Source organism: Chelmon rostratus, chromosome 3 (assembly GCF_017976325.1).
Source record: "Chelmon rostratus isolate fCheRos1 chromosome 3, fCheRos1.pri, whole genome shotgun sequence".
Taxonomy (NCBI): Eukaryota; Metazoa; Chordata; class Actinopteri; order Chaetodontiformes; family Chaetodontidae; genus Chelmon; species Chelmon rostratus.
The window spans coordinates 14132077-14143220 of NC_055660.1; the positions used below are offsets into that span (position 1 = coordinate 14132077).

Here is an 11144-nt window from a genome sequence, read left to right on the forward strand (position 1 = left end):
TCTAAGTGCTTTTTCTTTGTTCAGTTGATGATTTTTAAAGCAGATGTGGATTTTATTTTATTTTTTTACTAGTAGAGTTCCGTATCCCTACTCCTCTCCATACTGAAGATCCCTTTCAAGCATGACTCCAGTGTAAGAAATGGGGGACAAAACGTTCTGAAGTTCAGCCAAGGCTCATGTAGGGCTTCAGTGGTCTGATTTAGCAAATCAATTATCACCAGGATATCATCTCTTTCTTGGGGGGTCCCAAATATTAAGACTCAGAAAATTATCTGAATCCATCCTTCAAAACAATGATTTAGCCCATCTTCCCCACTCTTAAACCCCTGATTCAGATTATCACTCCGCCCTAGTATTCATTACTGGTGACACTTATTCTACTCATCATTGCATCTTGTATGAAAGGTTTAACAACCAGTAAGACATGACAGACATTTGCGTCTATTTATAAAACCCCTAAGGGCAACAGGCCATCATTCACCACTTCCTTATTAAACTGCTCCCACGGTCAATATTTGATACTCAAAACATTTTACAACACACAATACAACTTCAGCAACAAGCTCAGTTAAAGTCATGACTATAAACCACTCTGCTTTTGTTCTGAACTGCTCCCTGTTTTTTACTCTTCTTAATTATTTTCTATTGTGTTGTAACTGTATTCTGGACATCATTGGAAATGAGGGCATACTCAGTGATTCGTCAAGATTTAAATAAAGGTTGAGTGACTGATTAAAGGAGTTCACTTGGCTGTTCAGGACCCCACTGTGCTACTTGATAATATTACTGTTCAAGTTAATGAAACTTCTCCCAACCCTTTCCAGCAACTTGCTACCAGAACACATGTGAAGATTTGGTTCTGAGTAAATTTGATAAAAACCTCATTAAATTCAAAAATGTTAAGTGTACTAAAACATTTTCTATGAATATTAAAAAGACATTTTGAAAATGTACAATTGTGTGCAAAATAAATAGTGAAATAATAACTTTCACACCTTTCACCTTGCGTTCATTGCATTCGATTCAAGTAGACTTCTTTTCCTTTAAAGAGTGATTCACTGCTAATTTCCTGCAGCACCCTGCAGTTAACAAAGTGTGTATCCGGGCATCCTGGTGATGGAGGCAGGCATGTCTGCCTTTGTAGACTTCCAGGTATAACCATGGTACATGCTCGTCAAAACATGGCTCTTCGACACCATTAGCCATCCTCAGAGTACTTTTAATTCCACTTGTTCACATTTTTGCTTTACTTTACATGTCAGGATGAATAAACAGCTATATTTTCTTGTTGGCAAGCCTAAAGAGTTTTAAATACACACAAGTAAATAAATGGCTTCTTTTGGACATTTATATAGTGCAGTTATTCAGAAACCTCTGTAACCTCTCCAAACTGGTCATCCCAAGCCTCATTTCTGAAATGAGGATGCTATGAGTGCTATCTACCAGAAGAGTAGAAATCCTTAATAAGTTAACCTAATTGAATGCCACCCATGTGATTTCTCAGTGCGTCTGTAGTCAACCATGTCCTAACAAGGTGGTCCGGGCTTCTTCAAGTCAGTCCAGTATCTCACCAACTCTTCCGAAGACCCAAGAATGTAGGTGATGATCTTGGAGTATTCACAGCGATCATACTTTGTTGAATAGGCCTTGAACTGGGAGGGGTTTGGCGGTGATGTGGGTGCAAGCCCTAGCTTTTCCATGCACACTCCAATGTAAGCATCCTCAATATTAAAGGGTTTGACTGATTTTGAGACTTCCACAAGCTTAACTGGAAGATCATTGGAGAAGACATATCCCATGCCCAGAGTGTAGGTCGGGTATGTGGGTTTTGAGTACATCTCCTCAGGGACGTACCATTTGGAGTCCTTTGAGCGCACAACTGGCCTGTTCCACATAAGCATCCCTGTCAGGTATCTCTGCTTGGGGATGCCTGGCGTCTGTAGCATGATCAATAAGTTGTCAATGTTCAGGAACATGTCTGAGTCAATCTTCATGGCGTATGCTGCTGTAGGGCAGCGTGTGACCAGCCATTCCATGATCACCATGGTTTTGATGGTCAGATTGAGGTACGTGTCCATGAAGTCACTCTGAATCAGGTCACGGTGCTGCAGATTCTCCCGTTTGAGCTCCTCCTGCACCTGACCAACGTCCGCTCCTCTAGAGGAGCCCAGCATGAACAGAGTGAGCACCACCTCGCCCTGAACCTTGCTGTCTTTGCCCCATGTCTGCCGGATTGCATCCCGGGCTGCTACATCATTTGGTGCCACTGGAACCATAAGGACCAGGAAAGGGGACTTGGTCTTGCACACCTCTGTGTTGTCCATAATAAAGTGGTAGTTGCGTGCATAGGCTTGGTGGTACTGAATGCCAGAAGGTGGTACAGTAGGTGGTATTATAACTGGTATAGTGGATGGTGCAGTAGCTGGTACATTAGGGATTTCTGCAGTTTCAAGGATTTCATTTGTTTTAACTCTGTGTGTTGCATAGGCCTGATAAAAAGGAGTTTGATTATCCTGATTGGGCTGACTGAAAAACCTCCGGTATTGCTCATGGAGTGGATAATTCTCCCACCTCGACAGAGAGCTATTGGACAGAGTGTAACACAAGATGAAGAGCACCACACAAAGCAGGAGCAGGACCTGGAACCAGCAGTGAGACCAAGGCTTCTTCTGACGATACGAGCCGTCGATGAGTTGTCTAAAAAGGACACGAAAGGCAAAGTTAAAACTGGTGAAAACTGGTTTGTTTTTATTCTATATTTCTTTACATTTTAGCAAATTGGCACCATCAAAAGTAGGCTGAATTAGCTATTAGCAGTTCCTATTTGCACTGTACCCACAGAGGTAACAACAACTATCAGTGGATTCAACTTAAAAACATGACAGCTGAAGTACAGTCTGACATTTTCAGCTTACATCAGTTGGTACAGTTGTCAAGACGCCACGTACGCACGCTGCCGTGGCAGTCCCGATCTCTGGTAAATGTGACAAGTAATAAGAGGGAACAACCTTTCATTTTCTCTGGATAATTGATTATCTCCATATCTCAAGATAACAAAATCATTAACTTGTGATCTCAAGATAACAGCATTAAAATGATTAATTTCAAGCACACCATTTTCAGCTTCTGTGGTTTTTTAAAGTAAAAATGGCCAAAAATAAAAGTTTAAAAAAGTTTAAAAAAAAAAAAACAGATGATTATGATGATTAATGCTTTTTTTCTTGGACCTAACATTGTGGTAAATTTAATATTTTGGGTTTGGAACTGTCGGGAAGGCTAAACAAGACGTTTGAATACGTCCCCCTGAGCTCTGGGAGACTGAGATGAACATAGTTTATGGTTTTCTGGTGTTTTATTAACAGAATGATTGATAGAGTAAATAGTTGGATGATTAATCAAAAATGATAATTTCTTACAGTCCTAAACAAACTTCAATGATCCCACACACGGACAGAGTAAGAAGAACCTGCATGACTAGGTGTGTTGGATGGTTTGTCCTGAAATACTTCATAGATATTGTGCTTAATATTTCTTTAATCACAAACACGACATACAACACTTGAAGAAGAAAAAAGCAGCATGATTAGATCTGATAAGGACTACAGCAGCCAACAGGTCCTAACACGGCCCATAGAGACTAAAACCCGGCGACAAATCGCGCTCGGTCACCTGCTGCCATCAGACACCTGCAGCAATCAGACACCTGCAGCAAACGTCATTATCGGAGAAAGCAGCCGGCGGCCTCAAAGCTTACTGATGTGAGGCAGTGATTCCCTTCACCTCGGCGGAGAAGAAGCCCAAGAGTTGCCGCGATCCCAGCGGAGACGCGGACAGCATGGACAGAAGGACGCCGACCTCCGCCCTGAGAGCGCGTCTGAGGCGGTGAGATGACAGGTGGAAGCGACCACGGGTGAGTGTCGTGACACGGGCAGGGGCAGCAGCGAGGCCCGCGGGGCGGACGGCAAGCTCCGCGCAGGCTTCCTGGAGCGCCATGAGAGCGTGTCTGGAGTGCGGTGTGTTTAGGGGTTTCTGCAGGATTGTCCGCAGGAGTCCAGGGGCGGAAACGTGGAAAGCGCTAGTTGTCTTAAATAGACCGCCACATGAGGCAGGGTGCGTTGGATATATGTTACAAGGCCTGGATTATGACACCTGTGAGCGGGTGGTTGAGGTCGGAAAATGGCATTAAAGGGCCATTCTATATTGCCCATTTATTTATTCATTTATTCTTAATTTATAGTGCTCATTTTTCCACTCATGCAGCCAGCCTTTTTTTTTTTTTTTTTTTTTTTTTGTACCTGACAGTCATTAAGACAAGGCAATATACAAGATTCACACTTAGTACCTGATATTTTCTACAATATTTGTTTGGTCAAGCACGGGCCGCTAGTAAAATTGTTGTTTTGTATATTTTTGTGTTTTATATTTGGCTCACATGGTGCACAATCCTACATAAAACTGAAATGTAATGAAGATGCCATATTCTGCTTTCTGCTCTGTAATGAGAACTAAAACACAGGTTGTGGGGGTCGGAAGAGGGCCAAAAACTTTTTTTTTTCATTCCAGGGCCCCTGATAGAGTAATCTGACTGTGCATATTTCATTAATTTTTTCTCAAAATCATGCCAAGATTCACCTGTTAAGGCAAAATGTTGCTGTGTGCGCCCACTGACCTGTGTTTCTTATAGTCCAGACCTGTGTAGTCTGAAACAAGACTTAGTTTGTATTTGTGGCTAATAACCACCTTTGTTGATGTTACTACTGTACTTTAGTGGTGCACATAACCTAATGCAGCAATGACCAATCAAATTAACCAGTCAGACCAACACATGGTATAGTATATACATCTGTGTCAGAGATATACATTTAAGAAATTATGCATACAGCTTGCTTTGCAGTGTGTGGACCCGCACTTGAGTGGAATACCTTGTCGCGGCTGGAGAGAGACCGTGGGAGTATCAGTCTATGTTTGTGGCCACAGAAAATTGATTGATTTGTTTGGATGTGGCCTGAAGATCATTCATCATTTAATATTTATGTTTCTTGCGCTTCTGTCATCGTCTCCAACGTGGCATGATCCGGTGTGCGCTTCTATGCGTAAATACGCACGTGGTGAAGCGGTTCTTAAAAATAATTCCCCGGTTGTTAACAATAGAAAAAAATCGTGTTTTTTTTTTTTTTTTTGTTTTGTTTTGTTTTGTTTTGTTTTGTTTGTTTGTTTGTTTGTTTTTTTGCGCTTAGTGCGGAACAATAACTCATGTGTCTCTTTTTATCTACATTTCAATTCTACGTGGAAATTAAAATGCATGTTGTCTCACTCAGACAGTCCGCTAAGCTCAGCGGTCACGAGCGTGATCCTCATCTTTTCATCAGGAGAAAGTTTATTGGTCTTATGATAAGTGTTCATGCGATGCTCAGAACAATATGTGACCTTTCTCCAACGTTTTTAGACCCGCCTGAGATATTTTCAAAAAAGACTGAGTAATCTGTGCATCACGTTTATCATGAGGCAAAAACTGTATTCACTCCACACGCTGATGGCCTGAATTCAACTGAAGGGAGTCAAGTGATTTTAAGTTCTTACCTTTTCAGCCTGTTCCCACCTGAGCCAGTCTCTTTATCTCCCATGACTGCAGCGACCCCTCCTTCTTGATTTCCTTGATGACTCGGTATCTCCTGGACTTCCCTCTATCTTCTAATCCATGAATTTGATCATGTCGGTTTATTGGGCAAACTAAAAACCAAACTTTCACGCACCATTACTTCACTGCTGCCGGCTGGAGAGAGATGGGAGAGAGAGGCGGCTGGGTTGTTGGGTTATTGGGCGGAGGACTTGGGGAGGGAGGGAGACTGTGTCCTGTAGTGTCACACCTTTTGTCAACTTTACAGACTGTCTTGAAGGAGGGGTGTTAAGTGTTCACCTGGTTTCACACGCACACGCGCCCGCAAACACATTCATACACGCAAACCATGACGGTGACAAAAACAAAGAACAACAACAACAACAACCAAATTTAAACCAGCTCACCCATCCTTCAACTGTAATCTCGGCGCGCGCGCGCGCCCGTGTGTGTGCGCAGTGTGGTATTCGTGGCGTTATGGGGACATCACTTTACACGTGGGGACCTCTGACGTCATGGGGGGAAAAAATGAGGTCCCCAGAAAGGAAACCATTATTCTTTTTTTTTAAGCAAATTTCATATCCATAAATGCAAATTTTTACATAATACACAGTGGCTGCATAAACAGCACTCTCAAAATTTATTGCATGGGGTAATGTGGCAGTTTTGGTATTTTTGGTAAGTGTGTGTTTGTGTTTGTGTGTGTGTGTGTGTAAGAGAGATAGGAGAAAGGGACTTTACCACAGTGATTAAGATGAAGGGAGGAGACACATTCCTGCTGGTGATGAAGCTGGAAATACCACACTGCTTTCTATCCTCTATGTTTGCGGAAAAACAGCTGAAAACCTTGTGTCCACGCTCACCTGTGGGCAGGAGCACCATTATGCAGAGTCTTCCCAGTATTATGTGATCTCCTGACGCAGCCTGGTCTGCTGGGAATGAGAATGAGATGAGAAAGAAGACAGGAATCTAATGGCTTGATGTTTTAATGGAGGACACTGTCGCAAAGTCATCAAGAAAGAATTAAGTGAATAACTTCAACACTGGTGAATTATCGCTGTAATTTTGGTCCTGATGAAAATACCCAAACAACTATTGATGGACTAGCATGGACTTTATATAGATTTTCATGTTCCTTTCTGGATGCATTTAACAAATTAAGTGACCCTCTAAATTTCCCTCTGGCACCATCGCCAGATCAAAATTTCCATTTTTTTAATACTTTTGTTTGTGGCCAAATACCTGCAAAGCTAAGATACACTTTATGTGCAGTGCTAATTAGCAAGTGCCAGCATGCACACAAGCTAAACCAAAATGACGTCAGCATATGTGCTTAACATCAGCTTGTTTGCATATTGTGAGCATGATAGCATGCTGATCTTATCATTTAGCTCAAAGTGTCCTGAACTAGCCTACAGCCCCACAGAGCTGCAAGCAGGGCTGTAGACTCTAAAGTCTTGTTTGATGGTACCCAGGCATTGTCCCAGCTACTGTATAATTACCTTGATCTTTACTGCTGAAGCAGGGAAGTTCCCTTGTAAGCGCCCAAACAATCCCAAAACAGGAAAAAGGTAACTCTATGTGATTATGCTCACCAGCTGGCAATCATAAATTAACAAATACAGGTGGAAATTTTGAATATAGTCTGTATTAACAGAAAAAGTCATCCCTACATTACACAAAAACATTGTGTAACTCTTTAAAATTGCCCTTCCTTGGTTTTACAGATCTAATCTTTATTTCAAGTTGGACAAGCATTCTACCTGTTCATGGTTAGAAATGTGTGACAGGTGCCTGCATGTTCCTGTCTGTGTAAACTTTGCTATCACCACATGAACAGCTTTTCTTCAAAGGACACACTCCACTCCAGGCAGTATTATTATAATAATGATTGTTATTATTATTATTGTACCCTCTTTTTCAGACAGGTACAGTGCACTGGAAAGATGCTGCCCTTTATGTGATGTTCTGTTTACTTATTTAAATTGAATAGTAATCGTAGCGCATACAGGTGTCTTCTGCAAACGGCTGCACACCTGTTGTTAACTGTCTCTGTGACCTTGTACAGCACAAGCGGTCCTTTTTAAAGGGTGCGTTCCATGTTTAAAATAAAACGTAGGAGCTTTAAATGACAACTGAAAAAAAATTTCATTTGTTTCTTGAGTAATCATTAATTGAGAAAGTCCTTAAAGGCAAACCTGGCATTGTATTGTATAGAAATAAGGCATGTATCACCCAGAACAGCAGAAAGCATGCATCTGTGCAGACCATCATAACTGGGGATGTCTTAAAACGCATTGTCAGTTACTGTATGAGAAAGTTGGGGTGCAGTGAGAAGAGAGCAGCACTGGATTCTATTAATTTACAAAGTGCTTCTTGGGGAAACTACCAATACATCAAGTTCACACTGCAGTGGGTCTCAGGGCTATCAGGCCCTTGAAAATCAACATATTACACACTGTTTTTTGTGTGGTTTGTTTTGTATTTTGTATGCGCTTATATTATATGTGTCTGTTGTACCTTTATTTTATTCAGGGTGCTCTTGAAAATGACAGCTTGCTCTAAATGGCCCTCCCCTGTTGTCAAATAAAGGAAAACAACAACTCATTTGTTCCATTACATATCATGGTGACAAATCAACTCTTGGCTCATTCTGCACGGGGAAGTGATGACCAACAGTGACAGTATTGTGTTTCAAAAATATTAATTTACATGTATTTTGCTAGTGGGTTTTATAGAATAGACCCGATGCCAGAATCTATTGATAAAACAATAGCTCTGCAAAGCACATGAAGGAATTCAAATGCATCTTATGATTATAACCACACTGTCATGTTGCAGTGAACACTTAGCAATAGAAGTCTGAACACACAGAAGTAGAAGGGTTTTTTTCTGCCTGAATATTTTTGCAAATAGATGCCTGCAGAAGACTATGAGACAATAAGACAACAACATGAAGCCTTACCCGAGTCCAAGTACAATAAAAACTGATAACAATATGACAGAAAATACACTGCTCACAAAAATTAAAGGAACACCTTTTTCATTGGCCCTGGCATGAATTGAATTAAACCTGTCTGATAATTTTCTGGTTGGTTAAGCAGCTGAGGGCCTCGTTAATCAATTTCAGCTGTATTGGTGTTCATGGAATAAACAACAGGTGCACTTCAGTGGCAACAATTAGAAAACCCTCAAAACAGGACTGGTTTTACATGTGGAGGTCATTTCAAGTTTCTCTCTCTTCATCTTTTTCGGCTGGTTTTCCACTCGTGCTGATTTTGGCTTGCGTAAATATCCCTACTGGCAGTATGAGGCGATTCCTTAACCCTACAGAAGTTGCACAGGTTGTCCAACTTCTCCAGGATGGCACATCCACCCGTGCTGCAGCAAGAAGGTTTAATGTGTCTCCCAGCACAATCTCCAGAACATGGAGGAGATTTCAGGAGACTGGTGGTTATTCTCGGAGAGCTGGACAGGGCCGTAGAAGGTCCTCAACCCCTCAGCAGGACCGATACCTGCTCCTTTGTGCAAGGCGGAACAGGCTGAGCACTGCTCGTGCCCTACAGAATGACCTCCAGAGGGCCACTGGTGTGAATGTCTCTACCCAAACAATCAGGAGCAGACTTCATGAAGGTGGCCTGAGGGCCCGACGTCCTGTAGTGGGCCCTGTGCTCACTGCCCAGCACCGTGGAGCTCGACTGGCATTTGCTCAAGAACACCAGAATTGGCAAGTCCGCCACTGGCGCCCTGTACTTTTCACAGACGAGAGCAGGTTCACCCTGAGCACCTGTGATAGACGTGAAAGAGTCTGGAGAAGACAAGGAGAACGCTATGCTGACTGCAACGTCGTTCAACATGACAGGTTTGGTGGTGGGTCAGTGATGGTCTGGGGAGGCATATCCATGGAGGGACGCACAGACCTCTACTGCCTAGGAAATGGTGCTCTGACTGCCATAAGGTATCGAGATGAAATCCTTGAACCCATTGTCAGACCCTACGCTGGTGCAGTAGGTCCTGGTTTCCTCCTAATGCACGACAATGCCCGGCCTCACGTGGCAAGAGTATGCAGGCAGTACCTGGAGGATGAAGGAATTGAAACAATTGAATGGCCTTCACGATCCCCTGACTTAAACCCAATAGAAGATCTCTGGGACATTATGTTTCGGTCCATTAGGCGCCGCCAGGTTGCTCCTCAGACTGTACAACAGCTCAGGGATGCCCTCACACAGATCTGGGAGGAAATGCCACAAGACGCCATCCGTCGTCTCATTAGGAGCATGCCGCGAAGTTGTCAAGCATGCATACAAGCTCGTGGGGGCCACACAAGATACTGAAAAGCATTTTGAGTGGCAAAAATTAAGTTTTGGAAAAAATGGACTAGCCCTTAACATCTTCATTTCACTCTGATTTTACGGTGTCTACACAATTGCGCCCTCTGTAAGCTGAAAACTTTTATTTCCATTAAAAGACTTGGCATCCTTTTGTTCCTAAAACAGTGCCCTGTCATTATTGGTATAGATATCCAACTTCATATTTTGATCTGATGTATCTTATGTGTTTCTTTAAGGTGCTCCTTTAATTTTTGTGAGCAGTGTACATAGTTCACATTTCTTTTTCCACTGGAATGTCAAGGCTTCTCCAAAAGGAGGCAATTTACCTTATTTATCAAACTATATCTATATTTAGGGTATCTAAGCTTATATTAAGGCTATGTATCCTTATGTTGAGGCCTTTTACTATATTCATCATTTCAAATCCTTTGTAATATCCCCATTTGCACTGAATTCCTTGATTTGGCTGTAAATTGCACTCTGAAGCAGCATATTCTCGCTTTCTGAATTTCATTGGTTGTCTGAAGCACCAACCATCTGCACAGTCAACTGCAACTGGCTCCACCTTTAAGCGAAAGAACAAGGACGTTCCCTTCAGTGCAGACTCTCGTTGGCTTTTGTTGGCTGTAGACATTAAATGGAAGATTGGAACTGGTCGGGTGAGGAACCAATCAAAAGGTCAGGGTGATTTTGAACCCAGTGTGTTGTAGTTAAGGTCTCGTTAGGTTTGGGCTGAAAAAACGCTTGGTTAGGTATGAAATGGTTATGCTTTGGCTGGAAAATGTCCTGACGTCTTGTTAAAATGACTCAGTTTTACACAGCTTTAATATTGGTCTGCTGCTTTTAACTTGAATCAACTGTTCAGTCAAACTTACAAAACAGAAGGGTCTCTGGAGGGTTTTAATTTATGTCTGTTTATATGTTGTTTCTGTTCAAGTCAGAAGAACTCATGTTCAGATGAAGTTCTGAAGTGCTCTGGAAATAAGCACCAGAAGTTGGGTAGTTACTTTCTGGAATCTGCATCACAGTCAGCTTGCCTAGAACAGGTTAGCCATTTTCCACTCTATTTGCTAAGATAACATAATCTAGCAGTAGCTTCATATTTATGAGAGATATACGAGTATGGTATCAATATTCTTGTCCAACTCTCTGGAAGAAAGCAAGAACTTTTCATACCTCAGAGTTTTGTGACATGC

General features: G+C 42.1%; 1 protein-coding gene across 1 annotated transcript; it reads right to left on the reverse strand.

Moving 5' to 3' along the window:
• Positions 1-997: 997 nt before the first annotated feature.
• Positions 998-5758, reverse strand: LOC121604619 (beta-1,3-galactosyltransferase 2-like). Its single transcript, XM_041934182.1, has 2 exons — positions 5581-5758; positions 998-2697 (listed from the first exon to the last, which is right to left on the reverse strand). Exons 1-2 carry the CDS (start codon positions 5622-5624, stop codon positions 1527-1529), a joined length of 1215 nt encoding a protein of 404 aa, XP_041790116.1. The 5' UTR covers positions 5625-5758; the 3' UTR covers positions 998-1526.
• Between the last annotated feature and the right edge of the window lie 5386 nt (positions 5759-11144).

What these genes read in the sequence shown, in the direction of transcription:
- LOC121604619 (XM_041934182.1), bottom strand. Translation starts at nt 5,624, where the DNA reads ATGGGAGATAAAGAGACTGGCTCAGGTGGGAACAGGCTGAAAAG. An exon ending in GGTGGGAACAGGCTGAAAAG is followed by an intron (nt 2,698 to 5,580) that starts GTAAGAACTTAA and finishes TGTCCTTTTTAG; the next exon opens with ACAACTCATCGACGGCTCGT.